The 27241-nt window shown below is 44.6% G+C and overlaps 1 protein-coding gene across 1 annotated transcript; it reads left to right on the top strand.

The window, feature by feature from the left end:
- The first annotated feature begins 2310 nt into the window (after positions 1–2310).
- HAO1 (hydroxyacid oxidase 1) lies at positions 2311–26828 on the top strand. The gene is made up of 8 exons (XM_042049233.1): positions 2311–2486; positions 8778–8929; positions 15533–15788; positions 18659–18834; positions 19312–19403; positions 21965–22123; positions 22401–22470; positions 22848–26828. Exons 1-8 carry the CDS (start codon positions 2350–2352, stop codon positions 22916–22918), a joined length of 1113 nt encoding a protein of 370 aa, XP_041905167.1. The 5' UTR covers positions 2311–2349; the 3' UTR covers positions 22919–26828.
- Positions 26829–27241: the final 413 nt, after the last annotated feature.

Genomic DNA, 27241 nt, shown 5'->3' on the forward strand with positions numbered 1-27241 from the left:
TCTTTTACGTATGTAAGGTACTTGATAAAACAGCTTTGCACAACAGTCTTGAGGAATGGACAATGGCTTGAACATTAAAATATTTGAATTCTATGCTGCAGTTAACTTTTCCAGTAAATCTTTACTTCAGTTAACTGAAGGGATAAAGTCCCAGCTGGGTCATCTTTCCCCTGCAGAGGTTTTAGTGTGCTGACAGGAGACTGTTGGTGTTGTCTCTCTGATCCTGCAGCAGGACACAGGTCCAGACTGGAAGGCTGTGCACAATCTCCCTTTCTAGCAAATAACGGGCATCAGGACAAGCACGTTGTGGTTTTCCTCTGAAGTCTTTCTGGGTTTTGCCAGTAGAGCTTTCTAAGCCACAAGTTGTGTTTCTGTTCAATAACCCTCTGTGGGGTTTTTCGTCTGGAATTTGTGATTGACCTTTTTGAACCACAGTGAAAAGTTTCCTTTGCAGAGCCTGGTTCAGCTGAGCTCCAGGTGTGACAGCATTCTCTGTTTGTAGTTCCTGCCAGAGGAACAAGGCAGAAGCAGGAGATGTGGGACGGGATGTTCACACTACCCTGACTTGGCTGGGTTTTTTGACATCGACTGTGGCAGTGAGGTTTGTGTGGCTGCTCGGGCAAGCTCTTTGCTGTTCAGTCAGATGTGGTTCCTTGGCTCCAGGGTTAAAGGTCAAACAGCTGATGCCTCATTAAGCAGCCAGATGAAACCTCATCCAGAGAGAGTCATTATAATGAGGAGCCAATTACTTGGAGGGAAGCTCTGTGCCTTGGTGTCAGGTGTGCTGGGGAGACCTTAGCATTACATTTCATGTTTTCCTCAGTTTTGCTTCCGTTGTGCTGATCCTGGCACCTTCCACCTCACCACAGCTCAGCAACTGGCCAGCATGGGAAGTGGTGGATCCTGCTGCAGGCTTCAGTTCTAGTTGGATCCCTGAGCTCTGTGGAGCTTCCCAAGGTGTGTTGGCTGGATTGCAGCAGGAATTCAGTGATCCCAGAGGGGCCTAGGGATGTGACAGGCACATTTGGAAGGATCCATAAAGGGTAAACACCTCACAACAGGGGAGGGAAGAGGAACTTTTAGCCCAAGTGACAAATAATGACCAGTAAAGTAAATCACCAATATCCTGTGAATGTGGCAAAGAAGTAGGTAAGTGGAAAGAGAAGTACCAAGGTGGGAAGAGTTTTGAAGAATACAGACACTATAGAACAGGGAGAGGGGAACAGTGGTGCAACGCTATTGTTGCCTCCAGAAATATTTGCAACCTCCCAACATGAAAACCCTTTGAGTTCATGAAGGTTGAGTTCAGCTGCACATATTAAAATGTTCAGCTATCATGCAGCACTTTCTGTCTCAGGCTCCAGGATAAATACCTGTTTTTAGCACAGATGATGCAAACTTTAAATAAATGCAAGCAGACATGTCCCCAGCTTTTTGCTGCGAGCGCGGTGAAATGCCAAGGTTAAAGCAGTTTGCATTTGAATTGTTTCTGACACTGATATGTGACAAATGCCTTGTGGTGTAATTGTGTGTAAATTGATATTAATGTGCAGTCTGCAGCTGGAAAACTGAATTATACACAGGTGATATACTCTTAAGTTTTCCCTGTCAAACAATTACTGCAAACCTGTTGCAAACTCTGCATATTTTTTAAAATTGAAAACGAGTGGAAATCAAGAAGTGTTAACCAAGTCTGTTACACTTTGGATGAAGGTCATCTTTTGGACAAGATGATTTTATTTCCAGCTGGTGAGTGCATCTGACTCCTTAACATTTTAAGAATAACGAGAGCTCTCTGGGTTCTGGAGCTGGAATTACCTGAAAATCAGGAGCCGTTTGCCCAAGGATCTCTGGCAGCTGGGTCCCTGCAACTAGCCTCGGTGTCCAGGATTTTAGTGGAAATAACTGCAGTCTCACCTGTGTTAGGTGTTACCCTAAATGTCCAGACTGGGACCTGCTTTTAGAAATCATCTAAATCAAGATTTTGCTTTTTGGGTGTAAGCAAACTCTTTCTGCTTTCAGTCTCCTGGATATTTTGGATGACAGAGGGGAATGTACATTCCTGTTATTGCAGGTTTAACTACATATTTCTTTCCTTGCTTACTCATTTTCTCTCTTTTTACCATATTTTATTCTGTTATGTCCTAGGTTGGCCTTGACCACATGAACTAAAAGGTGGTGCTGAAGTCCAGTATGACACAAGTTTGTTTTTTTTTTTTTTTGGGGGGGGGGGGGGAATGTTGATAAGTTGAGTCCTGATGAGGTCCCATATTAATGATTTACAGGCAAAACTCCAGAGTTTAAAAGAGTGGGAGGTGGGAATAAACTAGCCCAGTGAGATCTGCAAACATGTCTGGCAAGCCAGCATGCATTGCAGATTTTGAGGAGTATGCTAAAACCTTTCTGCCCAAGTCCGTGTACGATTATTACCAATCCGGAGCGGATGACCAGGAAACCCTGGCAGATAATGTCGCAGCATTTTCCAGGTAGGAGGATGATTGAAGGCTGGGGCGGGAGGCAGGGGGTGTCAGTTCTGCTTTATTGGTAGATGTGGTGCAATTTTAGACTTTTCTGTGTGAACGAACTCAAATTTTCTGCAACTTCTTTCTATTTTAGCAAAAAGACTCTCAAAGAACTGATTTTCAGGACAACTCTCTCCCCTTTCACTCCTCCACTGAACATTTTCTGTCAAAAAGCAGTCCCTAAAATCCATTAGCACCTTTTTAGCTTTGCCTGCATTTGGGTTCTTTTGTTAACAGAAACTCTCTCCAGAGTCCTTCAGCTCCAATATTTAATCAGCCAATGAAACTGAAATTTCAACATTTTGGGTTATGGTGCCAGCAAGGGGTTCTTGTGGTGGGGTTTTACTTTTTAGGTCCTGAGTCAGTTTTGCCTTTTCCTTATTTCTCCTAAACGTTCCGTGGCCTTCCCAGATGAGAGCTGCAGGGCCCTGCAGGAAGGAGTTGCATTTCCCAGCTCTGGGGCGAGCCAGGAAAGCCAGGGCTCAGTCCTGGGTGGCCCAGCTGTGCTCAGGGGGTTTCCAGCAGGAGGTCAGCCCTTCACCAGTAGAAACTGTAAATGCTGGGAACTGTTCTAAACCAGTTTTGATTTAGACTGACCCCCTGAACTGTTGTCAAAACCTGGGCTCAGGTCACCCTTAGCCTCAGAAGGACAAGGTCAGCACAGTCAGTTGGCATTTGCTGTGGGATTCGTTAGAAGTGTCACAACTCACATCACATCAGTTGGTTTCCTACTCCCAAATGTCCCTGAGCAGGGCAGAGGGAAGGAGGCAACTGGAAGCTGCTCCCCTCAGCCCAGCTGAGCCCGATGGAGCTGCTCAAACAGCTGCTGATGTCTCCTTCCTTCAGGGCTGTGTTGGTGCAGACATTTAACCCCCCGCACTTGTCTTTGCAAAGGCTTTGTCTTTAATTCCTCTGAGTCTAACAAACCAAACCACTATTTTTCCCATTTTATCTTTAGTCTTTCTCCTTCCCTGCTTTGCTTTTCTGCTACAGAGCAGCAATCCTACTCAGTGCTCCAGTTGCTTTTTCATAGGCTATCGGCCATTCAGCTGGAAATCTCATGCAAGTTGAAGGCTGTAGAAAACTCAGTGATTATTCATTTAGCAGGATCTCAAAGGTCAGATTGCAGAAATGGGCCCAGAACCTTAATTTTAAGGATGCCCATAGAAAAGCTTTATAATGTCAAAGAAGACAACTCACCTCCGCTGCTTATTCCAGACCTCCGAGCTCCATGCAGAAGCTGCCATTCCCTGCTCAAACACAAGCCAAAAGCTTGCCCTGAGGAGTAGATAGGAGCAGGAGGGGTTGGAGTAGTGCTCACCTCTTTTTATTGTATCTTTTTTAATGCTTCCAGATGCTCTGATGCTACTTGCCCTCATAAAACCAAAATGAGACATTAAGGAAAGGACACTCCAAGGAAATGCTTGCAGGCAATAAACTGCGGAGCAGTGAACGTTTTACTTGTAACTGCTGGGACTAATCATGATGAGGTTGGATCTAAAGCTGCCAGAGACAGGCTAACAAAGAGCTGGGCATGTCCCTTGCTGTGCTGCCATCAGCAGAGCTGGGTGTTGGCTGGGAGATAAGGGCAGCTCTGCTCTGAAGCTGTTTCCCACCACAGGGATGGACTGCTCTGATAAGAGACCTCCTCACATCGGGCTGGTTGCCTGTGGGGTTCAGGCTTACCTCATCTTTCCTGCATCTTCCATCAGATTTTCAATAAAAACCTCCAGTTTTAGGTGTTCAGAACTGGCATTTGCAAGCAGCCTGGAACTGGAGGAGATGTTCATTTTGCAGTGCCTTGAATGGCCTGAGACATTAGAAGAAATCAATGAAATTTTGGTGTGGCTGGAAGTCCCTCTGTGTTGGGTTCCTGCCCCTCCGCAGTGTGGGGATGAAGGGGCTAGGGGGTGTTTCTGTCTTTGCTCCCCCTCTCTTTTTATATTTATCTGAAATAAAACAAGATCCCATTTTCTCAGCACGTGGGATCCTGCCATTAACAGTCATTAGACCATGTTTGCAATGGCTTCCTTGGAATACATCTCTAAAAGCCAGAACCTGCTATAAAGATTTGACAATATTTTGGTTTATAAGACCTGGTTGATGTAAGGGACTTGGAAAAACCTTTCTTTTTCCCTTGGATGCTGTTGGGGAGAAGCACAGCCCAGCTGTTACTCTGACCCTCACACAGTCCTGGTGTTTCTGCCTGTTCCTGAGTGCAGCTTGTGCGTAAATATAAAGTCAGATGGACTTTACACCCCCGAGGCACAAAGATCACCAAGTCAGATAATTTTGTGAAAGGTAGGAATATGTTCAGCTTCATTTCCCATTGATTTCCCCTGTCAGAAGCTTAGTTGCAGGGTTCAGTTTGATTTTAAAAAATTGCCATTTTTAAGTATTTATATATGTATAAGTTTAAATGGCAGAGAAAGCACAAAACTGAACCAGAAGCAGGAATTTTTAGCCTGTACCTTTGTGTGGTGCAGGATTATTCAGGTGAGGTGTGAGGGAGGAAAACCAGTGCTGGGCTCATCTGTGAGTCCTGAGTCCTTTATTTTTGTTTTTTTGGCAAGCAAATGGTTTCGTTTCTGGAGAAATAAAGAGATGATCTTATTGAGGACTAATATTATTGTTGTTACTAAAAACTAACCCCAGTGGATGGTTGTGTTGCTGGATCCTACAGTATCTTTGGAACACCCCATGCCATTTTTGGAGCAGCACAATTCATACTAATTGGATTATAAAATGAATGTCTTGGCCTTTTGATCTTCAGATACCAGGGTATAAACTGTCTCCACAAGGACAGTGTTTAAAATGAGTTTAACACCAGGTGCAGCAACTCTCCCCCAGCTCCCAGTTCTTCTAGGACTGAGAAAAGAACCAGCACTCGGGTGTTGACATCAGTATGTTCCTGCTGAGGCTGGATGAGTATTTCTTATTCATGGTTCTCAAATGGCCCTGGCAGAAGTGAGGCATTAAGGCCAGAAGAGATGATTTGGGATGTCAGAGCATATGTCATTCCCTGTGGTGTCTGACTGCTTTCACCTTGGGTTTGCTCTGCATCCCGGAATGCTGAGTGTCCTCCCAGCCCTGTCTGGCACTGAAATCCCCTCTCGAGTTGTCACAGAACTGAGGGGCCTGAATGGAGAACAGATTTTTGTGACAAGGTTGGGATGCCTTTAGCTCGATGGCATTCAGGAAATCAATCTGGAGTCTCCCCTCTTGGCACACCAGGGAAGGGGGACGTCGGTGTGTGTAGGAACAGGCTCCTGCTAATCCGCCCTGACGTGCTTAGCCACAGAATTCCCAGAGGCCTTGGGAGAAGCTGCCTTGTTGTGTTGTGTGCAAGGCACAGCAGCTGCTGCTTCAGCAGTGCCAGCATCAGCACAGGCTTTCTGCAAATGTGGTGTTACCTTGTAGCAATTAAAGGCATTAAAATGGCCACAGAATTAATTTAAATATTGGTTTAAAAAGCAAGGCTGGGAGTGGGACTGGGTCAGACAACCTGGAAAGCTGTGGGCGAGAAAAGGAAAGGAATGCTTGGAAAAATAATTTCATTACGTTGTTGTGATGTCTTTCACCTCGGATTAGCAGGGTACCGCGAAAAGAGTGTGGATGGCAAGACATCCTGGGAGGGAAGATCACTTTTCCTCAAGGAAAAGCAGCTCTTGCTTAGCCTGGCACAGCACCAGCCCCTGCCCCTTCTGAAGGGAAGTGGAGCTGTAGGGGAGAGGGCCAGCAAACTGGGTTGGGGTTTGGATGGATTGCCTGATCAGTGTGTCTTTTCCCAAATGTGCTGCTTGCCCTGCAGCACAAGGGGATTCAAGAGAGGAACAAGAAAAGCTGCTTGAAAATGTGGTGCAGTTTGAAAACTTCAGTGTTTTTCCCAGCTGAAAGCAGCCTGTGCTTCCCTCTTATCCCACTGCAAGATAATTTCCAATCAGAAATTTTTTTAAGCATGGAGAAAAAAGGAAAAAAACCCAAAAGATTAATCCCCCTTTCTTTCCTTTAATCCTTCCTTCAAAACAGCTTTTAGCTGAAGTTGCCTAAATTGAGAGCGCTCGCTGCCTTCCCCACTGCGGCATCTCCCACTTCCAGCTGGGAAGAAGGATGCACTCACTCTCAGCTGCTGATTGCAGCACACAAGCGTGGACTTGGCTGGAAAAAGATGTGGGTGATGAGATGATGAATTAAAATAAAAAAAATTCCAAGTTTTTTCCAAAATATGCAGGAAATGTTTCACTGAAAGACTTGGAGGAAGCAGGTGCTGTGTGGCAGCCGAATGAACGCGTGCCCTGGTGACAGGGAAACGCTGCCCGTGGGGTTTCCTTGCTGCTGATAAAGGCATTTCCCTATGGCTCGTCCAGAAAATGCCTGGCTTCAAAGTCTGTCAAGCTCAAGCTGGAAACACTCGAGTTTCCAAAGCAAGATCAGGTTTTATTAAAAGAGGATGATACTCAGGTAGTGGGACCAGTCAGTCCTGGGTCAGGAGCACTGACTGGATGTTGATTGAGAGGATGTGACCTGATAAGGTATCTCTGCTTGGGACTGCATCATTTTTCTTGCAGGCACTGCTGGGAATATTTTGCCTCTTCCTGTCTCTTTTCCCAGCTAAAAGCACCACAGGGATGTTGTACCTCAGGACGGACCCTCACATGTTGGCTGTGACATGGCAGTGGCAGGTAACAATCTGACAGGTCAGAGAAACCAGGAGCCTGGGGAAGAGGGAGATGCTCCACATCCTTTATGCTTTTGGGTTTGACTGTATTAATTGGCAAGGTTACAGAGGGATTTTTGTTTTCTTTGTTTGCTGGGGAAAGATGCCTCAGAGCAGAGTGGAAGCCTTCAGAATGAGGATTAGAAAGAAAAGGGGGAGAAAGAAGTCATGTTTTCTTTGTCCCACCCTCAGCCCATCCTCCCCTGAAAAATAACAAACTGTTACAATGGCATGAAAACAAGTGTGAGGAGATGTTCTTGCCGTGTGTGTCTTGGCACTGAGCAGCACAGCTGACTTCCACAGCCACACATCTCCTTCCAAGCATCATAACTGTCCTTCTCCTCCCTGGGGAGCACTGCCTGGAGAGCTGGCATGGCTCCAGGCCTTCGGAAAGGTGGGTCTCGTCCTGGCTCTGCCCCAGGCTTCTTGGGGAAATGTCTCTTGATCTTTCTATAAAACAGAGAATTTGTCTTTCTTTCCCTGAATTGTTATTTTAATACACAAGCTCAATCTCACCCCTACTCCCTGTCGGAGGGTAGCAGTGGCCCTGGTTCTACCTCTGTGCTGGTAATTATATTATCAGTCTTGAGCATTCTGGGGCTGAGCAGTTGCTCAGGTTCAGCACTATTAGACCACACATTTTTAGTTCTTCTCTGTAATTACAGTTCAGGAGCCATGGGAGCCCTTTTGGAGGGAGGGAGGCAGGCCTCAGTGAGAGGTTGGTGCTTGCAGGGAGGCTTTGGCCTGGCTGAGCTCACAAGAGCCAGCCCCAGGTATTGCACCCCCTCTTGTGGCTTCTAGTGGTGGCAGTGCTGTGACAACACCTGGATGGTGGGGAAAAGTCCCACGGCACAGGTATCCCCAGGAATGCAACCCTCTTCATAAAGGCTTGGGTGTTATGGTGCCCAGTTGATCCCATGATAGGGATCATGATCTTGTGATGCTGTTTTATGGGGGGAGAAAAAATAAGATAAATTTCTGTGTGTGCAGACATGTGGTGTCCAGCCTGGCTGCAGTAAACTGTAATTTCAGATTAAGTGTGGTTCAGTTTGCCCTGCTTTGGGAAAGGGAGCTCCAAGCATGCAGGCCAGGCTTGTGTTATCCAAGAATCCCGTGTCTTTTGGTTCCCTAGTCCATCGAAGGAATAACTGAGGGTAGCTGATGACTTTTCCTATTTGCACACAGTGTCTGTCCCTCAGTTCTGCCCCGAGGCTTTCAGGGGGCTGAAGCTCACCATGAACCTTACTGTTTTACAGCTCCTGTCTTTCCTTTCAAATATTACCAGCCAATAATGTTCCCGGGGGTCTTTGCCTCCCTCACCCTCCCTGCTCTTTGGCCCCTCCTTGCCTGCTCCCTCCAGATTTTGTGCCCTGCAGGGATTTTGCTGCAGCTCTGGATCACACAGTGGGATTCTGTTCCAGCCCCAGCACAGCTTTCACCACGTTCACAGCAAGAAAACCTGCTCTTGCCTACTGGGAACTGTAAATTCTGCCCCTGCTGCAGCCGTTTGAAACTCAGTTTATTCGTGTGTGTTCCAGGTGGAAGCTGTACCCCCGGGTGCTCAGGGACGTGTCGGTGATGGACCTGTCCACCTCTGTTCTGGGGCAGAGGGTCACCATGCCCGTGTGCGTCGCCGCCACCGCGATGCAGCGCATGGCTCATCCGCACGGAGAGACGTCGACCGCCAGGGGTGAGCCCAGCCACGTCCCCCTGCAGGGCGTGGAGAGGGACAGGGCAGCGCTGTGCCTGCTGCCTGGGCATCCCAGCTTGGTTTCTTGCTCCTGGGGGGAGTTTGAGTTGCTGCTCGGAGTAATCAGGTTGATTCTTGGGTTTGTTTTTTACCATTTCACTTATCTGAGCATGGTTTCTCTCTCCATGAAACAGGGGTGGGAATCAAAGTATGGAAGAGGGGAATAATTTGTCACATAGAAAATTGAAAACATCTATCTACCTACCCATACATTCTATATAACTATAAACATGTCACAGCAACAGTCTTCCTATTAGAGAATTGACTCTAAAAATTCCGAGGCCTTTGTTTGCCTGAGAAAAATCCTTGCTTTGAAGAGAGCTCTTTGAGAGCATCCCAGGGAGGCAGTGAGATAAGGGCCCCTCTGGGCTAGAAGCTGCACAAAGATGTTGCCAGCACAGAGGCTGCTGCTTCAAAGGATATTAACCAGAATTCAGATGGGGAACTGTCTCCTACCCCTTTAACTCAAGCTGCAGAATGGCACCAAATCTGAGGAAGAGGTCTGGGCTGTGCATTTCAGTGCTCCAGCGCTGAAAGAAGAAGGATACAAACCCTAAATAGGTGATATTTTAAAAAAAATTAATCCTGTGCATGGTTGGCTTATTCATCTAACAGCATTTGCATGCCCAATGCAGCAGGTACTGGTGTGAAATGAGTTGAATTCTCAGCCCTGCAGTGGGAGCTGCTCTCAGTTCTCATCGCTGTGATGTGCACGGGGATGGGTTACAGCACACCTCCAGAGCTAGCTTGGAAAAACACATCTCTCCAACTTTACAGTATGTTTGGGGCCATGTTTTCTCCCTTCCCAAGAGCTTTATCAGGCAGCTGACGCTTTTTTGCCTATTTGTAAGTGCCAGGGTGCTCCACACGATGGCGCTCCAGCACCTCGAATCGGTGTGGGAAGGGCCGGGGGAGGCCTTGGTGCTGTCCCATCCTTTGGCAACTCTCGCGGATCAGTTCTGGGCCAGGTTGTGCTGGGAGGAAACTCTGAAGCATTACCCTGTTAAGTGCAAACACATTATTGCAATGGTGAGAGCGAGATTTGAAACACACCAAATTCAGAATGTTTCTTAGCAAGAGTTCCCACTGATGCTGCAGCCTGGCCACATTTTAAGGCATAAATCTACAATGGCATGCAAAGTTGAGTGGTACAATAAGGCTGAGTACCAGGGCTGAGTTATGGTTGTGGTAATAACTTAATTCTGGAATTTCCTGATTTTTGTGCACTTACATTTTCAGACTTTAACACATGATTATTACATTTAGTGTTCCTGGGTTTTCAAGCTAGGTAGGACAGCTCAGTGTACTGGCACCAGTTAGAATGTGCAGTCCAGTAAAAAACATCCATTGGAGCTGGTGAATTTTTCAATGCTTTCAAAGGAGAGCAGTATTAAAATCACACACTTTATATTGCATTGGCATTTGGGGGGAGAAAAAAATGGCTTTGGTTTTGTGCTGTTAGAGGTGGAGCGGGGCACTCAGTGCCAAGTTTTTGGTTTGACCTTATAAGATGACAGGAGTTAGCTGTAAAGTACACATTTGGCTTAAAGGTTCCCTGAAACTTGGGACACTCGGGATCAGGGGGTTTGCCACATCCAACTTCTATTCCAGAGGTAGCACAGACTTTAAGTGAGCAAACCGTTGGTTGCTTTAATTCAACTTCTGCTTCAGCCACACCAGTTTGCACAAGCCAAGGAAGTCTGATCCATAGTCCTGTGGCTTCTGCAAAGCCTGGCGTGCTCCATAAGCCTGGATTTCTTTGGCTCAGGTGTGCAGGAAGCACTGTATGAGGTGGTGTCTCTGCTGTGGTCATGATCCTTGAGAAGCACAGCATGGTCTGAGTCCTGCCCCTTCTCAGCCTGTGTCCTGGCTCGTGTTGGGGGCAGAACAGCTCCCAGAGGAGCATCCCTGTGTGCCACGAATCTGCCTGGCTGGGCTGGAACCCCAAGAGATAATCCTGGTTCACACCACGCTGCCCTGCAGAGCAGGGTGGTGAAGAGAGCAATGACAGCTCCTTCTCTTAACTTCTGGTGTTTTGAGAACAATGCCTGATCCCACAGAGGAACTTCCTTGAGCAACAGTGTCTTGCTTGGAACTGCTCTGCTCTCCTGGCAGGTTTGCTCACGTGTTGTAGGGTGGATGTCCCCTCTAGGAGCAAGGGCATGTCATGGTGTCCCTTAGAACTCCCTGCGCTCACAACCCCCTTGCTCTGGGGCTTGTCAGCCTTTTGGGGGCTGCTGCTTCCTGAAGGATGCTCTCCTGCAGCAACCAAGCTGGTGGAGAGGAGTGTGCACCTTCCTGGAACAGGGCAGGGGCTGTTCTCACCTTAGACACCCCTTCATGGACACTTCTTTTGCATGAGTAAAGGATCTTTCCTGGGAAAGACATCCATTTGTAGTTTTAAGAGTTGCTGGTGACAGGCCAGCCAACACAATGTAAGTTATTCCAAAGGTTAAGTAACCCCACTCTGATCAGAATCAACTGCAGTCATGGTCAAACCTTGCACAGCCTCAAATCCAGGTGTTGGATTTACTTGTACTCGGGTTAGCTGGACTTTAAAATAGTAGATGAATTTTTAAAAAGTCTATGCAGGCTGCAATAAGGTTGCCGCTCAGTTTTCTTTGACATGTCTGAATGTAGCAGGAGTCCTTCCTTACAGAAAAAGCTCTCTTGTCCTTGAAACAATTTCATGCACCTTGGCAGTTTTCCCAGTTTTTCTAGGTCTTCCTTCAAGTATATTCCCTGGCATTTTCGTTGTAGTTCATCAGTGTATATGGCAATTTTCCAAAGAATGGATTTTCTGTTCAGTAGAAACTGAAAAATTGGGAGGAAAATTGTTTTGGATTAACTGAAATGTTTCATTTGATCCAAAACACAATGTTTTATTTCATTTTCCTACTGGCTAATGCTTTTAGCTATAGTTCTGTTTTGAAACAAAAGTGTTAGCTCAGGAGAAAACATTTCCATTTTGAAAAGATCAACACATGACATTTTGACTTAGGTGTTTTTTTCTCATCCTTCCCACTCCAATTTCAACCTCTTTGACTAAAAATATTTGCCAAATTCGATGAATAATCTTAGCCACTAAAGAGCAAAAGGTTGTTCTCTATTCAACAGAACCCTTCTGATTCTATGGGATCTTTTTTTCTTGCTTGTCCATCAGAAGATTCACTGTTCCATGCCAAGGCATTCATTTGCCATCCTGACTTCATGCTGTGCTTGCAAACCAACATGATCCCCGTGTCAACAGGACCCACCTCGAGTACACTGACTCAAAATCTTGTGCACCATCCAGCTGCACAGCAAGAAACAGCAATTTTTTGCTACCTTAATTGATTATAAACAGACTTGTAGCATTATTTTATTGAGATTTCTGTTCTGTTTATATTCCTGCTTATTCCATATTGCACTTACTGAGTACCTCAAACTCCCGTGTTTTCACCCTAAAGCAGCATTGGAATACCTGACTTCTCCATCAATGGCTGCAAATCAGGCTGAGAACCCGATTGTTTTCTTGGCCAGGTCTTCTGAGAACTGTCAGTGACTTCAGCTCAGGGCTGAAGTTTTTGTGTTTGCCCTCTGCAGCTGCACTCAAATCACTCCCCAAGCTGCTGCTGACGCAGGAAGTGTTTCACCATCACCTGCGACGTGACTGCACCGTTTGCTTTGCCAAATGGAGAACAGGAGTATTCACTGAAAAGCCTTTTCCCGCCCCCTCGTTTTAGTTGAGTTTCTGGCAGCTCTGGCTTTCCCACTAGAGAGGGAGCAACACCTTTGTTCCTTTGGCTCTTAACAGGCTGCTACTGTGCTTTTGCTCTCTATGATGCTGCTGAGCACTGAAATGTGGGTTTCTTGTCCCCATCAGACATGGTTGTGACTGGGAAGGAGGGATTTGGCCACCTATTACATTTTGTGCTCAGTGAAAACAGCAGGACTTTGAACCCACCTGTTACCTATGTGGTGATCAAAAGATGAGGTTGATTTTGAAGTATGAAAATTAATGTCAATCCAGAGTCATGGACAGGACAATATTCACATGGGACAATGTGGCCTGGGCTGACCTGGCCTGGATTCCCCCTGGAGAGCGGCATGGCCGGGGGACTCTGTGCTGCAAGTGTGCCCAGGCAGCCTGGCATGCCATCCCTCGTGGGCCAGCCAGATCCCAGATCCGCTTTGGCCACGTGTCCCTTCCTCTGCAGCCTTCCTGCACAGCTGACAAAACATGTTGTGTCAACAAGAGGACAGCAGACACCACTCGCATGCAGGGTTTTGTAAGGGCTGAGGAAGGGGAGGCTGACAGGGAGCTCTCAGCCAAGTGTGGTTTGTCAATAGAGTAACGTGAAGTTCTTTAAACAACTCTGTTTCTTGGGAGATGCAGCTCCAAGAACACGGCTGCTGCTCCTGAGAAATACCACTGTGCCAAAAGGACATCGTGTTGATCTCAAGGAGCGTCCTCTGGCCCTTAGCTTGGGGACAGTGGATTCACTGGTGGATTCAGGGAAACATGCCTGCAGTGGGGCAGTTTGGCTGCTGTGCTTCAGAGATGCCCCTAAAAGGGAAATGATGGGAATTTGCTCAGCTAGAGGAAAAAAGCGAGTTCCCATTCCCACACAAGGTAACCCTGACAAAATACGCAAGCTTGAACTGGGCTCCTCTCCAGTGTCCTCCCTGAAGTCTGTTGTCTCTGATTTGCCCACAGGGACAAATTCCATACTCTTCGCAAACCACGTAAGGAGCTGATGCCCCATCAGATGGGGGGAGGATACTCTGAGGCTTCAGGATGAAAAAAGGGCTAAAAAAGGTCACTGCTCTGTTCCCCAGTGAAGCTCCCAAGTGGGTCCTGTCGCATTTGTTGCTATGTAAAATACTTCAGTTGCGTTCCCCAAGAAGGAATAGCTTCCAACTGCCAGAGGGCAGGTTTGGATTAGATGTGAGGAAGAGATTCTTTACCATTGTGTGATCCCATGGACTTCCCCAGCTCCGTGTGTGTGGCTCCTGCCGTGCTCTCTGCGCTGCCCTGGACCCCAGCAGGAGCCTGCAGGGTGTACAAGGGTGAATGTGTCCTTTGGGCAATGCTCAGGATTAAAAAGACCTGGGAAAAAAACCCACAAAAAACAAACAACTAAAAGCAATCTGAAATGGCATGAGGAAAGGCTGGTTTACAAAACCAGCTGATGCTTAAACTGGCAAATGTCACGTATTGCAGCAAGAGCGTCCTGTGGGAATGTGGCTGTAGTAGGACTGATTTGAAATAATAAATCATTTGCAGCACCCCAAAAGTGAAGTGTAAAATACGGTTGTTTGAGGAAATGAATTGCTTCTGTTTTCTTTAACTGCAGCTAAATGTGTGAGAAGTGTATTTTTAGAAAAACCTAATTTGAGGTAGAAGAAAAACCCCAACCAAACCTGGCAACACTTCAGGCCTCTGTATCTCATGGTTTTAAAAGTCTAGAAAATTGTCAAAATAGGCTTTAAAATGATCAAGATCAAGTACAGATCGACCAAAACTGGAACTGGGAATCTCCAAAACTTTGAAAAATTTTGTCTGTGAACTTTGGATTTGCCTGAGAGATCTAAACTATGTGTGTTGAGCTGGTGCTTCACCAGAGAGCTGTGAACTTTATAGGAGAGGCGAGGGGAATTTTGTGAGCATGCTTGCATGAAAATGCCATAACCCCATTTGGGATGGCTGAACTCTGATTGAACTAAACTGCTTAAATCTAATCTTAAATAAGAGAAAAGCACAGTTTTCTCTATTGCTACATATGCAGCTAAGTTGAAAGGAGATGGTGATACACCATGATTTAAATCTTCACCAAAAATGTTTTATTGTGCAGTTCCTAACTTAATTTTTGCTTTTGCAGCCATAGAGACTTGGGAATCAAAGGAAAAAATGGAAAGAAATGGATACCTAAAGGCAGATTGAACCATAACATTTACATTTCTCCCTTATCTGATGGGAGGGTTTTGCAATTCCTGGGTTCGCAGCCCTCCCGCTCATTCCTGATATAGAGGGAACTATGTCCAGTAATTTCAAGGAGAGGAACGGAATGGCTACGAACTAGAGTGGTTTGGGTGATTGCTGCTGTATTTCCAGTGAGGGAAAACTGCCTGGTGGCCCTGGGAGGGTGTAACCAATTTGTTTGAATAAGCTGTTCATAAGTTTCCACTCCAAGAGGTTTGTAATCCTTATTTAATAAAATGTTGTCATAAAGACCACTTTTTAATTCCTCCATGGGCTGGGGATGACGTCTTGAAACAGAGGTCCATTTACATTAAAAATATGCCTACTGTGGTAGACCAAGGAAAACAAGGCTTTCTATAATATTTTGGAGTTTTACGGCATGTTTTCCTTTATTTTACAATAAGTGACAGATTATATCGAAAAGAGTAAGTGATAGATTCATAGAAATGTATCTGTATGAGGTCAGCCTGGGGAGGGTGATTTTTGGGAGGCAATGTGGCAATGTTCAAAAAGTTGGAAGCCTCAAATGCATTATTTGAATGCTCCTGCTTAGAGAATATCACTTTGTGCTCTTCCAGCCTGCCAGGCCGTGGGGACAGGGATGATGCTGAGCTCCTGGGCCACCTCTTCCATCGAGGAGGTGGCCGAGGCAGCTCCAGCTGGCCTTCGCTGGCTGCAGCTGTACGTGTACAAGGACCGGGAGGTCACGGAGTCGCTGGTGAGGCGCGCGGAGAGAGCCGGGTACAGAGGAATCTTCGTCACCGTGGACACCCCGTACCTCGGCCGGCGCGTCGCCGACGTGCGCAACAAGTTCCAGCTGCCCCCACACCTCAGGTACATCTGCTGCTGGGTGTGGGGTGGGACTGTGCCAGGGCCATGGGCACCCGGGCTGGTGGGGGAGAAGTTTGTCCTGGGCAACAGCTCCATGGATCTGTGTGTGTATCGCGTGCTGTGCTTGGGCTGGGATCTGCTTTGGGTCAAAACGAAGCTGTAAAAGGTACTGTGCCAGGCAATGTGAGGCTGCTGAAGTAAGAGACATGGGGCATTTCTCTATACATGGGTTAATGTATTCTTGGCTACCTTCAAAGCTCAGCTGTGCACAGCCTGAAGTGACTGATGTTGAACTGGGATCCAGTGGCAGAGTTGGCTGTGCTCTGAAAGTGGCCTGGACTTTGTGGGCCAAAACTCCCTTCCAAAAGACGTTATGGTTCCTTGTGTGTTATCCTATGACATTGCTCTGGGTCCAGAGCCATGTTGCTACTGACTGCAGAGCCTCTTTAGAGCAACTTCAACTCTTCTTTTACTCAAATACAGAAGCACATGGGTATCAGTCTTTCTAAATCCTCCATGATGTCAATTTTTACCCCAAAGTGTGTTTTGGGACATTTTCTATGTCTCAGAATCTGTGGCATCGTGATTGACTTCAGCACTAATTCTAGTTCCTCCACACTGCAGGGCCAATGAGGAATTAAATTACAACAGAGTTAAACCAGAATTTTAACCTTACAATGGGGTTGTATGGGTGCTGATTTGCCTGACCTTTTGTAAATACAAATTGATAGACTGTAGAGACCCCCCTGATAAACATAGGCTGAAGTGCTGGCACACTTCTAGCAGCCAAGGACTGGCTGGAAGAATAATTTAACTCCAGGACTTGGAGTTAAAAATCTTGCGAGATTCTTGCAGGTAGAGCTTGGTAACAACCACAGTCTACCATGGCACATGTTAAAATTATTTAGAGCTTGCAAATGAACACAAAAATGGATAGGGAGAGAAAAAAAAAAGACAGCTTGATGTATTTCGAAGCAGATAAACTTTGAGGTGAGTTCTGGGTGAAAGCTAGTTTTGAGTTTTATCAATGGAATTGAATTGCTCTTCCTGTGTCTCCAGACTGTTGTGTTACACTATATACACATTGTATGTAACATGCCCTTAGCAAGAATCACATCTGGAGGTTTTTCTTAATTTCCATTCTATTCAAAAGGAAGATGAGCCTTGGGACTCTGCAGTGAATCTCATTCTCTAACTCTCTGGCAAAATCCCCTCCAGAGCCTGGGGTGTTGGCTCTCCCCCATGCACTTGTGCTTGAAGCTAAGAGATGAAGGTTGACAGAGCAACCCGAACTCTGCCCTGATTTCTGTGTTGAAGAACAGTTTTAGGAGGAAGGCACCAGAAAGCAAAAAACCCTTATGCCCCTAACATGAAAATATACCACACTGGGATGTGTATGCCCTGTGTGGTAGTCGTGCTATAGATCTGTGTTTGACGCATTATCAGTATACACTGACCTGTTACTCTTAAAAATAAAATCGAACAATTATTTAAGTAGCTTATTTTTTAGGGGCAATAGAATTTTAAGGCCTAGGGTTGAGGAGGTCTTGAATGTGAGTCCAATAACCCAAAGACATTTGAGGAAAGAGGGAGAGCGTTTCTTAAACACTTTGACCCCACCTGCCCAAACCATAACAAGGTTTCGAGTGAACCGTATGAAATCATATGAAATTGGAGTAATCCTTAAAGGTTCCAATTAATCACTGCAGATTCCCGAGCGCCGCCTGGGCAGCGCTTTGTTGCAGAGGCCGCGGTGAAACTCTCCTAGCGCAGGGCTCTGCTCATTTACGTGATAACTTTTTCTTGGCTTCGGGTTTTCAACAAAGTTTCAAAGCAACAACAAGGTGCCATTGTGCTCCGAAATGTATGTAAGGCAACATTCATCCAAGTGTTGATCTGCATTTCCCAGGCCAAGAAAAACAACAGTTATTTATATAATCTTATCCATGGTTCTGTTTTTCTCTGGGCACCCCACCCTCCACAAACCAACAGCTGAAAAGCTGGATCTTGCTGAGAGCCCGCTCCTTTCTCATTTGCTTCTGGGCCTGGAGCTGAACAGAAAAGCCATGTGAAATGCTGCTTGTTGCAGGCATGAAATCAGCAGTGAAACCAGCCAGGTTCCATGCAAAAACACTCATGCACTTCCCAAAATGTGAAATGTGAGTATTAAATAGCCCAATGTGGAACAGGACACAGTTTCCAAAGAACAGGGCAATTGATCTCACATGGGACATGGATGTGCTAAAACCTGTGAGATTTTGCTGCTGAAAAACTCAAATAACAGCTAATGTTTTCACATGAGCTTCCTCTCCTCCCTACATTTTACAAGGAAATGTACAAAAGAGACACAAGGTAAACAGGCTGGCTGTTTGCCTTATTGGACAGATGAAAATTCTGAATTCTTTGCAAGGCTTCATGCACATCCATCTAACTCATGGAGCTTAAGAAAACTTCATTTCCTCCTTCTCCCTTCTACCTACCAAATCCCCTATTCCTCTCATAGCTGAATTCCCTGGATTTGAAAAACAACAAAACCCAACCCTATTTCTTTTGCTGTAGAAGTCGGACTGTTATCTTGGGCCAGAGAAATTTGCCCCAAAGTTATCACAAAACCATCATAGAAACATAGAAAGGCTTGGGTTGGAAGGGACATTAAAGATCCAATGCTTATGCTGCTTATCAAACACTTTGCCAGCCAAAGCTTCTGGCTCACTGAGGACTGGGATCTCACATGCTGGCATCGGCTGGTTTTGCTCCTGCCCTGCAGTGCAGCAAAGCTTTAACTCAGGTATATTGAATGCTGGCATTTGGGACTGATCGTGGCTACAGTGAATCGTTCTCAGACTATTTTTCTATGTCTTTTGTCACTTTAGATTAAAAAACTTTTCCAGCAATGACCTGGCATTTTCCTCGGGGAAAGACTTTGGAGAGAACAGCGGCCTGGCTGTGTACGTTGCTGAGGCCATTGATGCCAGTGTCAACTGGGAGGACATCAAGTGGCTCCGGGGGCTGACCTCACTGCCCATCGTGCTGAAAGGGATCCTCAGGGGTGTGTAGCGCTGCTGCTTCCCAGGGAAAGGCGAGGGAAGAGCTGTCACTTCCTCAAGCACCCTTAGGAACCCAGCAGTGAAGATGTTTGTGGAAGCAGCTGCTTAAATAAGTGCCTGGTGTTGTCACCACCACCACCATTAATGTGATCATGCCAATAATTTTGCAGTGGACAAAATCGTTCAGCAAAAGAATTTCTTATTGATGGGTTTTGGAACATAATAGAGAAAATAAAGGCTAGCAACTGAAGTGGCTGATCCAAAGGGATAAAATGTTCTGCTCCAACATTTCAAACTACTTTTCTGCTCTTATTACTTAGAGATAAAACCTTTTTCTGTGTTGAGGCGAGGCTTTGGAAGGCTGAAGCCCCAAGGTGGCTTTGCATGAGCTGACAGTGGTTTTTTTAGTGATTCCCTCATTGGGGTGTCTGCAAGCCCCCAGTTACGGAAAGGCATTTCCTGTTTGGATTTTCTCCTAGATGATGATGCCAAAGAAGCTGTGAAGATTGGGGTAAATGGGATCCTGGTGTCAAATCACGGAGCACGACAGCTTGATGGGGTCCCTGCTACTGTAAGTCCTGATGCCAATACACTTCAGTAATCTCTAATTTTCTCTGCCTTTTGGCTTCTTGTTTGCTTTCTCTGAACATGTGGAAGCTGGAGGAAAAACCTGGAGTAACTGTTCTATGCTTTAAGCCATGCTTTAACCTCTCTCCACTTCTCTATGTATGTCACATCGTACTCTGAGTTAGACACAGCCTTTCCTTGGAAATTGGAAAATTTCCTTTCAAATCGGAAAATCTTTCAGAAATTTTTTCCAGTCTCCTCTTTAATTTCTTCTTTCTCATTCCTTTTTGAAAAACGCTTCTTGCCATTTGCAGCACACTGAAGGTTGTATTAGAGTAAGTTTTCCCTTTTAATGTTCTTTGGGGGCTTCTGAAAAATTACAGTTAAGGAACAGCTAAAGGCAGAATAAAACTCTCCATTTTTCTCCTTTCAAATATTTTCACCTTTGGAAAAGGGAGAGAGTGGTTAAATTACAGTTTTTCCTTTTTCCTTTTCCTTGTCATGCTACCCCATGCCTTTTCCAAAGGTGAAAGGGATTTGAGAATTTCTTGGTCGGCAAAAAAGAAAGAAGTAAAGGAAAATGAAAAAGTATGTGCTCAGGATGAAGGAAAAACCCCAAAATTCCAGTCATCACTCATCTTGCTTCATTTGGTGTGGGAAAGCTGCACAAATAAAAAGAGAATGAAAGGGAGGAGAATCAAAGCCCAGTTGTGCCTCTCTGAGTATTTCCAATATGCTCTTGATGAAAATCCTCCTGTTTTCCATGATGGTTCCCTGAAGGGAGAGGGGAACAGGTCCTCTTGTCACCTCCTGGGAATGTATTCCTTAATTTCACTGAGAGTATTTAAAACTCTTGGGCAAGCCTGTGTGTGAGGTAATCCAACAGCAACAATGTATAAGGATGTTAAAAACATCATTTTGAGGAATGAGAGAGCTCAAGAAACACAAATTAATTTTCGACAGCTGCAGCAGAACAGAAATATGCGAACTCCCTTTTCGGGGTTACTCCTTTGCCACACCACAGGGCAGAGGAGAACTGCTAAAGCTGATGCGTTCCCTGGATTTATGGTACAAGGAACAACACTTCACAATGCTGTTTTTATAATGTATCTGTATCAGATCATGTTAAATGTTTCTGATTTAGAAACATAATAATTTGCTTCAATTTCATGGGGTTTCAGATCGTGAGCTGAACCCAAGCTGGTCAATATTTCTAGTGTCTAGTTACACACTGAGGAAATCTATGTTTTAATTATGGTTTGCATCATGCTTTAGTTATTAGAGCACTTTAATGTTGGTACAGTTTGTCAGGATGTAGAAAGTGGTCTCTGGATATAGAAATAGATCCAAAATATGTTTGGCAAGAGAGCAAAACCAAAGGGAGGGGGAAAATCACAGCAAGTGCCAAACTTCAAGAAAATTTTAATCCAAATCTAAAAACAAACTGCACTTTCAAGTTTTCTTCCCCCATCTTCTAGTCATTTTTATCCATTAGAAAGGAAATGAATTACATCCGTATTTGAAAGACGTGAATTTGTGTGTCTTTTGTCTTACTTCCACACACTGTTTCCAGTCTCCTTAATACTTGGCTTCTGGTGGTGTTCCTTTCCTGATTTTCATGAATAAGAACTATTTAGGTGGCCTTATAGGAGAAGTTGCCCTGTAATTAATGCTCCAGGCTTGAATTCAGGAGGCTCATCCTTTCATTGGGACCTCTTGCATGGCAAGAGGAATTAATTCCTTGGTTACTTGTAACTTGAGAACAGTAAAAATACTTTTCCCCCCTTTCTTGTATCACTGGTGTAGGGGTTAAGCAGAGAAAGGGGATGAGCAGAGCTTGGTGAAAGCAACATACATGTGCATTAAAATAAATTATTTCCCACCTTGCTCAAAACTTAGAGGAAAGTTCATTTTTTTCTTATATTAAGACGTTTTTCTCTACAGTCATTCCTGTAATTAGAAGCATTTTCAAAGGGAAAATACATTAATTAAAATTTTTCAGCCAACTTGAAGTTCCTCCAGGCATGTGTTTCTCTTACTCCTTGTCTATAGGTACAGTGCCTGCCTCTGGGCTCCCAAGCTGGCCCTCAGGATAAATGAATGGTAAATTTAAACAGGGAAGCAAAGATGATTATTTAAAAAGGGACAGTGATTCAATTTCATCCCCAAACTAGCGAAGACTGGCAGTTTGGGAGGTAACACCACCAAAAGGCTTCCTTAGTGCTGGCTGTTTCTCATATTCTGCATAAAAATCAGATACTGGCTTGTGTCAGATATGTGTCATGGGGTCAGATGGCCGTTTTGTGAGACCCTGCTGATCCTCATTCTGTTTATGTGACTCTCCAAATAAATTTGACCTTTGTGTGTACCTTCTCCCCTGCAAAGTCACTGCTGGTTGTCAATACAAAGCTGTGTTATTTGGGTATAGATTTAGGCATGCAACTGCTCCTTATGCTGCTGTAAAGCTTGGATCCTCTGTGTAAGAACTCATTCAAAAGATAAATAGGGTTTTTGTAATAGGGTTTCAGGAGCAACCAAGCTGTATTCCTGGTTTCTCTCTTTTAGATTGATGTCTTGCCTGAAATCGTGGAGGCTGTGGAGGGGAAGGTGGAGGTGTTCCTGGATGGTGGTGTAAGAAAAGGCACGGACGTTCTCAAGGCACTGGCTCTTGGTGCCAAAGCTGTTTTCATTGGGAGACCTCTTCTCTGGGGATTGGCTTATCAAGTAAGTTAGGAAAAGCTCAAATGCATGATCATCCAAATTCAGATCCCTAGACTCACTGTTTAGCCTTATTATATGCACACATGTGTGTCTGTGTGCACAGAGGAGCGTGTGTGTGATGGTGTCTGTGTGCATCCAGATCATCTGATGTAAGATTTGCTATGACAAATACTCAGGATTTATGTTTGTGCATAAAACTTTTCTTGGCACATGTGTACATGTCTGTACCTACGCACGTACACATACACATAATAGTTCACATTGTCTCCTAATCTCCCAGGGTGAAGAAGGAGCAAAAGAAGTTCTCCAGATGCTGAAGGAAGAGTTTCGCCTGGCAATGGCACTGACAGGTGGGACCTCAACATTTCCTCTCCGTAATCACATTTTCTCAGAGCTTTCATTTGCCCCAGGCAAGATGCTATAGCAACTTGCATGGGGGGAATGTTTGCAATCTAAACAGGTTAGTCTGTGGAGAAATGGGAAAAGGACTTGTTATCCCTGCCTTATAAAGGGAGAACTGAGTAGATTAAGTGAAAAATTATTTGGGTTTTTTTTTTTTTTCCCACAAGGAGAGCAATAAATCCAGCGAAAAGTAGGGGCAAATCTTTGGTTGCTAAGGGGTGGATTTCATCTGACAGAATGTAGATTTTTATGAGGCAGAAAAAGAAAAGGCTTAGAGTGGGTTGGAAAATCAGGGGTTTGAACTGATCTGCAATTTCTCCTCCAGGATGCCGGAGAGTAGAAGAAATTGGCAGGACACTGATACGAAGACATCGAGTATGGTTTTCCAAGATTTAGGTCTGAAGACTCTTGCCTTGTGCATTGCCTGTTGTGCTTCCAGGCAAAATCCAACTGCATTCCCTCTGTGGGCCTCATCCTGCAATCCTGACTGAGGGAACGCTCTGCTCTGTAGGAGGTCACTTGTTGAAGAGAGGACTCGAAGTAAATTTTACAGGTGTTTCCAAATCTCTCAGGCTCTTAAGGAAAGCTGCTCCACTGGGAGGTGTGATTAGAGATGGGTCTTTATACAAGACCAGTGTAGAAACTTCAATGTGTTTTGCAAAAAATGCTGATATTAATTTCCATGCCTGGGACTAATTTAGCTTTTAAAATGAAACTATAAACACAAATGCTTTGATAGCAAACAGAAATGCTGAAATTTAAAATGCAAAAGATACTTCTTGCTCACTGTTTAGAGAAACTGGACTGTAGATTGCAGAGATTAAATCTTGCTTTCCTATAACAGAGTGTCCTTTCCCTAGTGACTCTGTGCCAGGACTTTATAAGCATCTGGGCTTGTGGCACGTAGACTGTAGGAGCCCAAGGGGCTCTTTGTTGTAAGGAACTAAAGAACAAAGCAAAATTGGGGAAAAATGAGGAAATTCTGCTGTTTAAGTAGCACAAACCCCTCTGCAATCAGACAACTGTTATGCATGTGCATTGGATGTAGGTCAGATCCTTAGGTAATGCAAATCCCTGTAGCCCAAACTGTGCCACCTGCATCCACCTGGAGCTCCAAGTCACATTTTTCATCTGGGTTGATTTGCTAATGGTGGCAAGGGAAGACTGATGCTACCTGAGAGAGTTTGTAGAATTTGCAGCCATGTACAAAAGGGACGCTTGAATAACTGAGGCATTAACCCATGACTTGGGAAGAGCCTAATGGTTCTATTTAGTTTCCATGCACACCCTCAAGTCAGATAAATCTTAGTGTTCTTCACTCTGCTTACGATGAGAATGCAGAGACACGCAGGATCTGTGCCTCTGTTCTCTAAACAATCCAAATAGCCACTGAATTCAGGAGAAATTTTGCAACTGTAAAGAACAAAGGAGGTAAGAATGTACTGTTCTCATCTTGGGTAAAACCAAGGGTAGCTCTTCACCTGTCTCACTTCCCTTGCAGGTATGGCAGTTTTACAGGGAGCAGGGAGAGACCACACACGTTTTGAATATCTTGCTGTGAAAATTTAATTTCACTTAACTTCATTTTTAAAGAAGACTAGAAAAGAGAAAAACCCCTTAATTTCATGGTTTCACTGACATCACCAGCTCCACCATTTGTTTCCCATCAGCCTCAGAAGGACTTGTGCATTCTGACTCTCCTGCTTCGCAGGGTTTGAAATATCCCTTACTGAGCTTTAGAGGCAGCTTTGTAATGAAATGATGGAATATTATAATGTGAACTAAAGCTGGGGCTGGAACTTGAAATGGGGAGAAAACCCAAAAGGCCACATGCTTGCCCTCCAGTTGTAAAAGCTGTATTCTTATTTACTGCAGAATGTGGTCTGTTGTGTGAGAGTTGCGTAGCAACAAAATAAAGTTTATCTGTGCAAGGAAATATGAATGTTTCTCAGAGCACAGAGAAGCATAATTTCTGCTGTTTACTGCACTTATCATATCTGTTGCAATGTGGACTGTGTCAGATGTCAATTACAGACTAACTTCGGCAAGACTGTTTATTTGAGATAATATAAATGTTACTTAAAAGATAGGGGCATAATATCTTATGTTTACGTGTTTAAGATCTATTTCTAAAGCTCAGAAGATGCAGTTTCCTGTCTTTGCCCCAATCAGATTCAAGGAAAGTTCTGAAACTCTGTGGTTCAGTAGAAGTTCCAATGGTGAGGAAACTGGTCTCGTTACTTGTGCGTAATTCACTGTTTCTAGTTCCTCTGGGATAAGGGGGTTTACGTTGTTTTTTCCTGCCTGTTATCTGAGAATCGTCTGATTGCCTTCCAGTTCAACCCTAGTAAGACTAGACAAGCATTAAAAACCAAAATTAGAGCCAAATACTTACAGGCTGTGAAACTGTTAACAGAAAGTAAATTAATTTGGTAGAATTCTGTTTTTAAAATATTCCACAGTGAAGAGAATTTCTTTTGATTTTGAGACAGCCAAACAGAACTACTTTTTGAAATTACTAAATTTTAAAAAGGCAGGAATTCTGTTGGTTTGGGTTAAAAAGCATAAAGACTGAGTGCCCTCAACCATTTAAAAAGCTAAACAATGTCCAGGCTAAGAAAAAAATTATCTCCACACTCGCTTCATCTGGAGGAGCTGAGAAAAAAACAGAGCACACAGAACAGGTGGTAGTGGATCTTTCTATGGTTTGTGAGAGTGTTTCTGAGAAGAACATAAGTAATATAACAAAAGAAAATAGGTCTTTGTGAAATAGGTTAAGTAGAAAATAATTTGTCTTAAGCAACAAGTGAACCCAACAAACTCTTAGGAACAATTAGTCACAGTCAAGGCACAGAAGTAGAGGGGAGCAGAAGTATTTTGCATTTATGATGCTTTCATGTGACTGCCTACCCAAATGTCAAATAACAAACATGGTGAGTTTAATTGTGAAATTATCTTCTGTATTGACCTTGGCTGCATATGAAGTCAAAGATACAGAGAAAAAACGTCTACATAGAAAAAACCTAGCAAGGGCAGAACAGTGAGTGATATTTCTGTACCCAGAAAGACAGCACTCAACTGGTGTGCTTGGTACTGAGAAAAAACCCATCTGGTTTGGGAGGCTGGAAAGTGATCTGAGTGGGGTACTCTAACCACCTCCCAAAATGGACCAGGAACCTTCCCTGGAAAAGGAGATTGCAGCTCTTAATGAGAAAACATTTATCAGATGTTTTGTGAAGAGAGAAGAGACCAAAAGCAAAACCTTGAGGGTATGAAAGAGGAGGAGGATCCTGTGCTTTTTAGGAGAAAGTGGTACCTCTCAAGAGGTTAAGATGCGAGGCAGGCTCTTACATACTGGTGTTTCATGTTCAGTCTGTGTGTGGATTTCTCTGCTGCTGGCAGTTCAGAAGTTTCCCTTTTGGGAAGCATCCCCACAAAGTTGTCTCCTTAGTGCCAGTGAAGGATTAAACCCACTGAAGAGTGTGTGGAAGAGTGTGGCATTCTCCAGAGGATGCATAGAAACCACTCAGGACGTTTGGAGAGGCTTCAGCCCTGGTTTGGGATCTCAACACCTGGACTCAAAACATGCATTTTTAGCACTAAGTTCTAAACAAATCAATCTGTTTCAAAGTGATAAGGTCAGTGAAAGAGCCTGTGATATTTTCTGGACAGCTGACAGATCACATTGAGGACGGACATGCAGGGAGCAAAGCCCTCCTAAGGAAAAAAACAATATCCTTTTGGAAAAGCCCACCTTGAGCAGGTAGCAGGTTTGGCTGTGCTGGAAACATCTTTGCTGTGAGAGTCTGGCAGTTTAATTCAGCAGAGGAGAGCACAGTGGTGCAGGACTGCAGGCGTGGCTCAGCAGATGGCAGGAGTCAGCCGAGGGTTGTGAGAACATCTGACCTTTCAGATCAAACGTGGAGGAGGAGGTTACTGTAGCTTCAGGACAGATTTTCCTCTCTCACTTGCCTGTCAGTCCTTTGAAGCAGAGACCTGCTGCTTTTCGAATGCTTGGAGCCTGCAAGCAGGGTGGAGAATCCAGTAAGTAAATAATAGGAGTCATAATTCAGTGCACTGAAGCTGAGGAGCTGTGAAAGACATGATCTGTTTTCTTGTGACCTCCACCTCTCGCTGTGACTCTGGGACATGTTATTGTGTTTTATTTTCGCCAGTGGCCAAGTCAAACAAATAGCTCTGGAACTGGTTAGAACTCCACCCCCCTCCCCAATTTTTCAGGTTAAGCATGAAACTTGTCTGTCTTACATGGAATTTCTGAACATAAATAAACAGACACTTAGAGTAACTCGCCTTGATAAATGGGCAGTGTAGGTCGGGGCCTGCTGGATATGCAGGCGACTCAAAGATGAAGCAGAGCTGGGGAAGTAGGCAGGAATGGCTCTGCTTTTCTTGGCTTCTCAAATGGTTTTCAGGCTGAAATCAAATACTTGAGTGCATGAGGAAAGCTGGCTTCTGAAGTCATGATTTTGCACTGAACCTCACTGTAAGGATATCTCTTATAAAGCTACTTTTGATGTGGAAATTTGGCTCCAAACCACACTGAAGGCCATTATAAATAACCACTTCATCACAGGACACACAGAAGTTGGCTTCCTTGAACACTCCTAGAAAGCAAGCCTAACCTTATTGAGCTATAACCTCAGCTAGTGTAAATCAGAGAAGCTCCATTGACTTCATTAGTTTATACTGATTTACACC

This window comes from Corvus kubaryi, unplaced genomic scaffold (assembly GCF_017639235.1).
Source record: "Corvus kubaryi isolate FWS band 111438036 unplaced genomic scaffold, C.kubaryi_AGA036_p1.0 70, whole genome shotgun sequence".
Taxonomy (NCBI): Eukaryota; Metazoa; Chordata; class Aves; order Passeriformes; family Corvidae; genus Corvus; species Corvus kubaryi.

Bases quoted from the DNA above. Each gene is read 5' to 3' on its own strand.
- HAO1 (XM_042049233.1), top strand. From the start codon at position 2,350: ATGTCTGGCAAGCCAGCATGCATTGCAGATTTTGAGGAGTATGCTAAA. The intron at 2,487-8,777 runs GTAGGAGGATGA...TGTGTGTTCCAG, and splicing joins AATGTCGCAGCATTTTCCAG to GTGGAAGCTGTACCCCCGGG. The intron at 19,404-21,964 runs GTAAGTCCTGAT...TCTCTCTTTTAG, and splicing joins TTGATGGGGTCCCTGCTACT to ATTGATGTCTTGCCTGAAAT.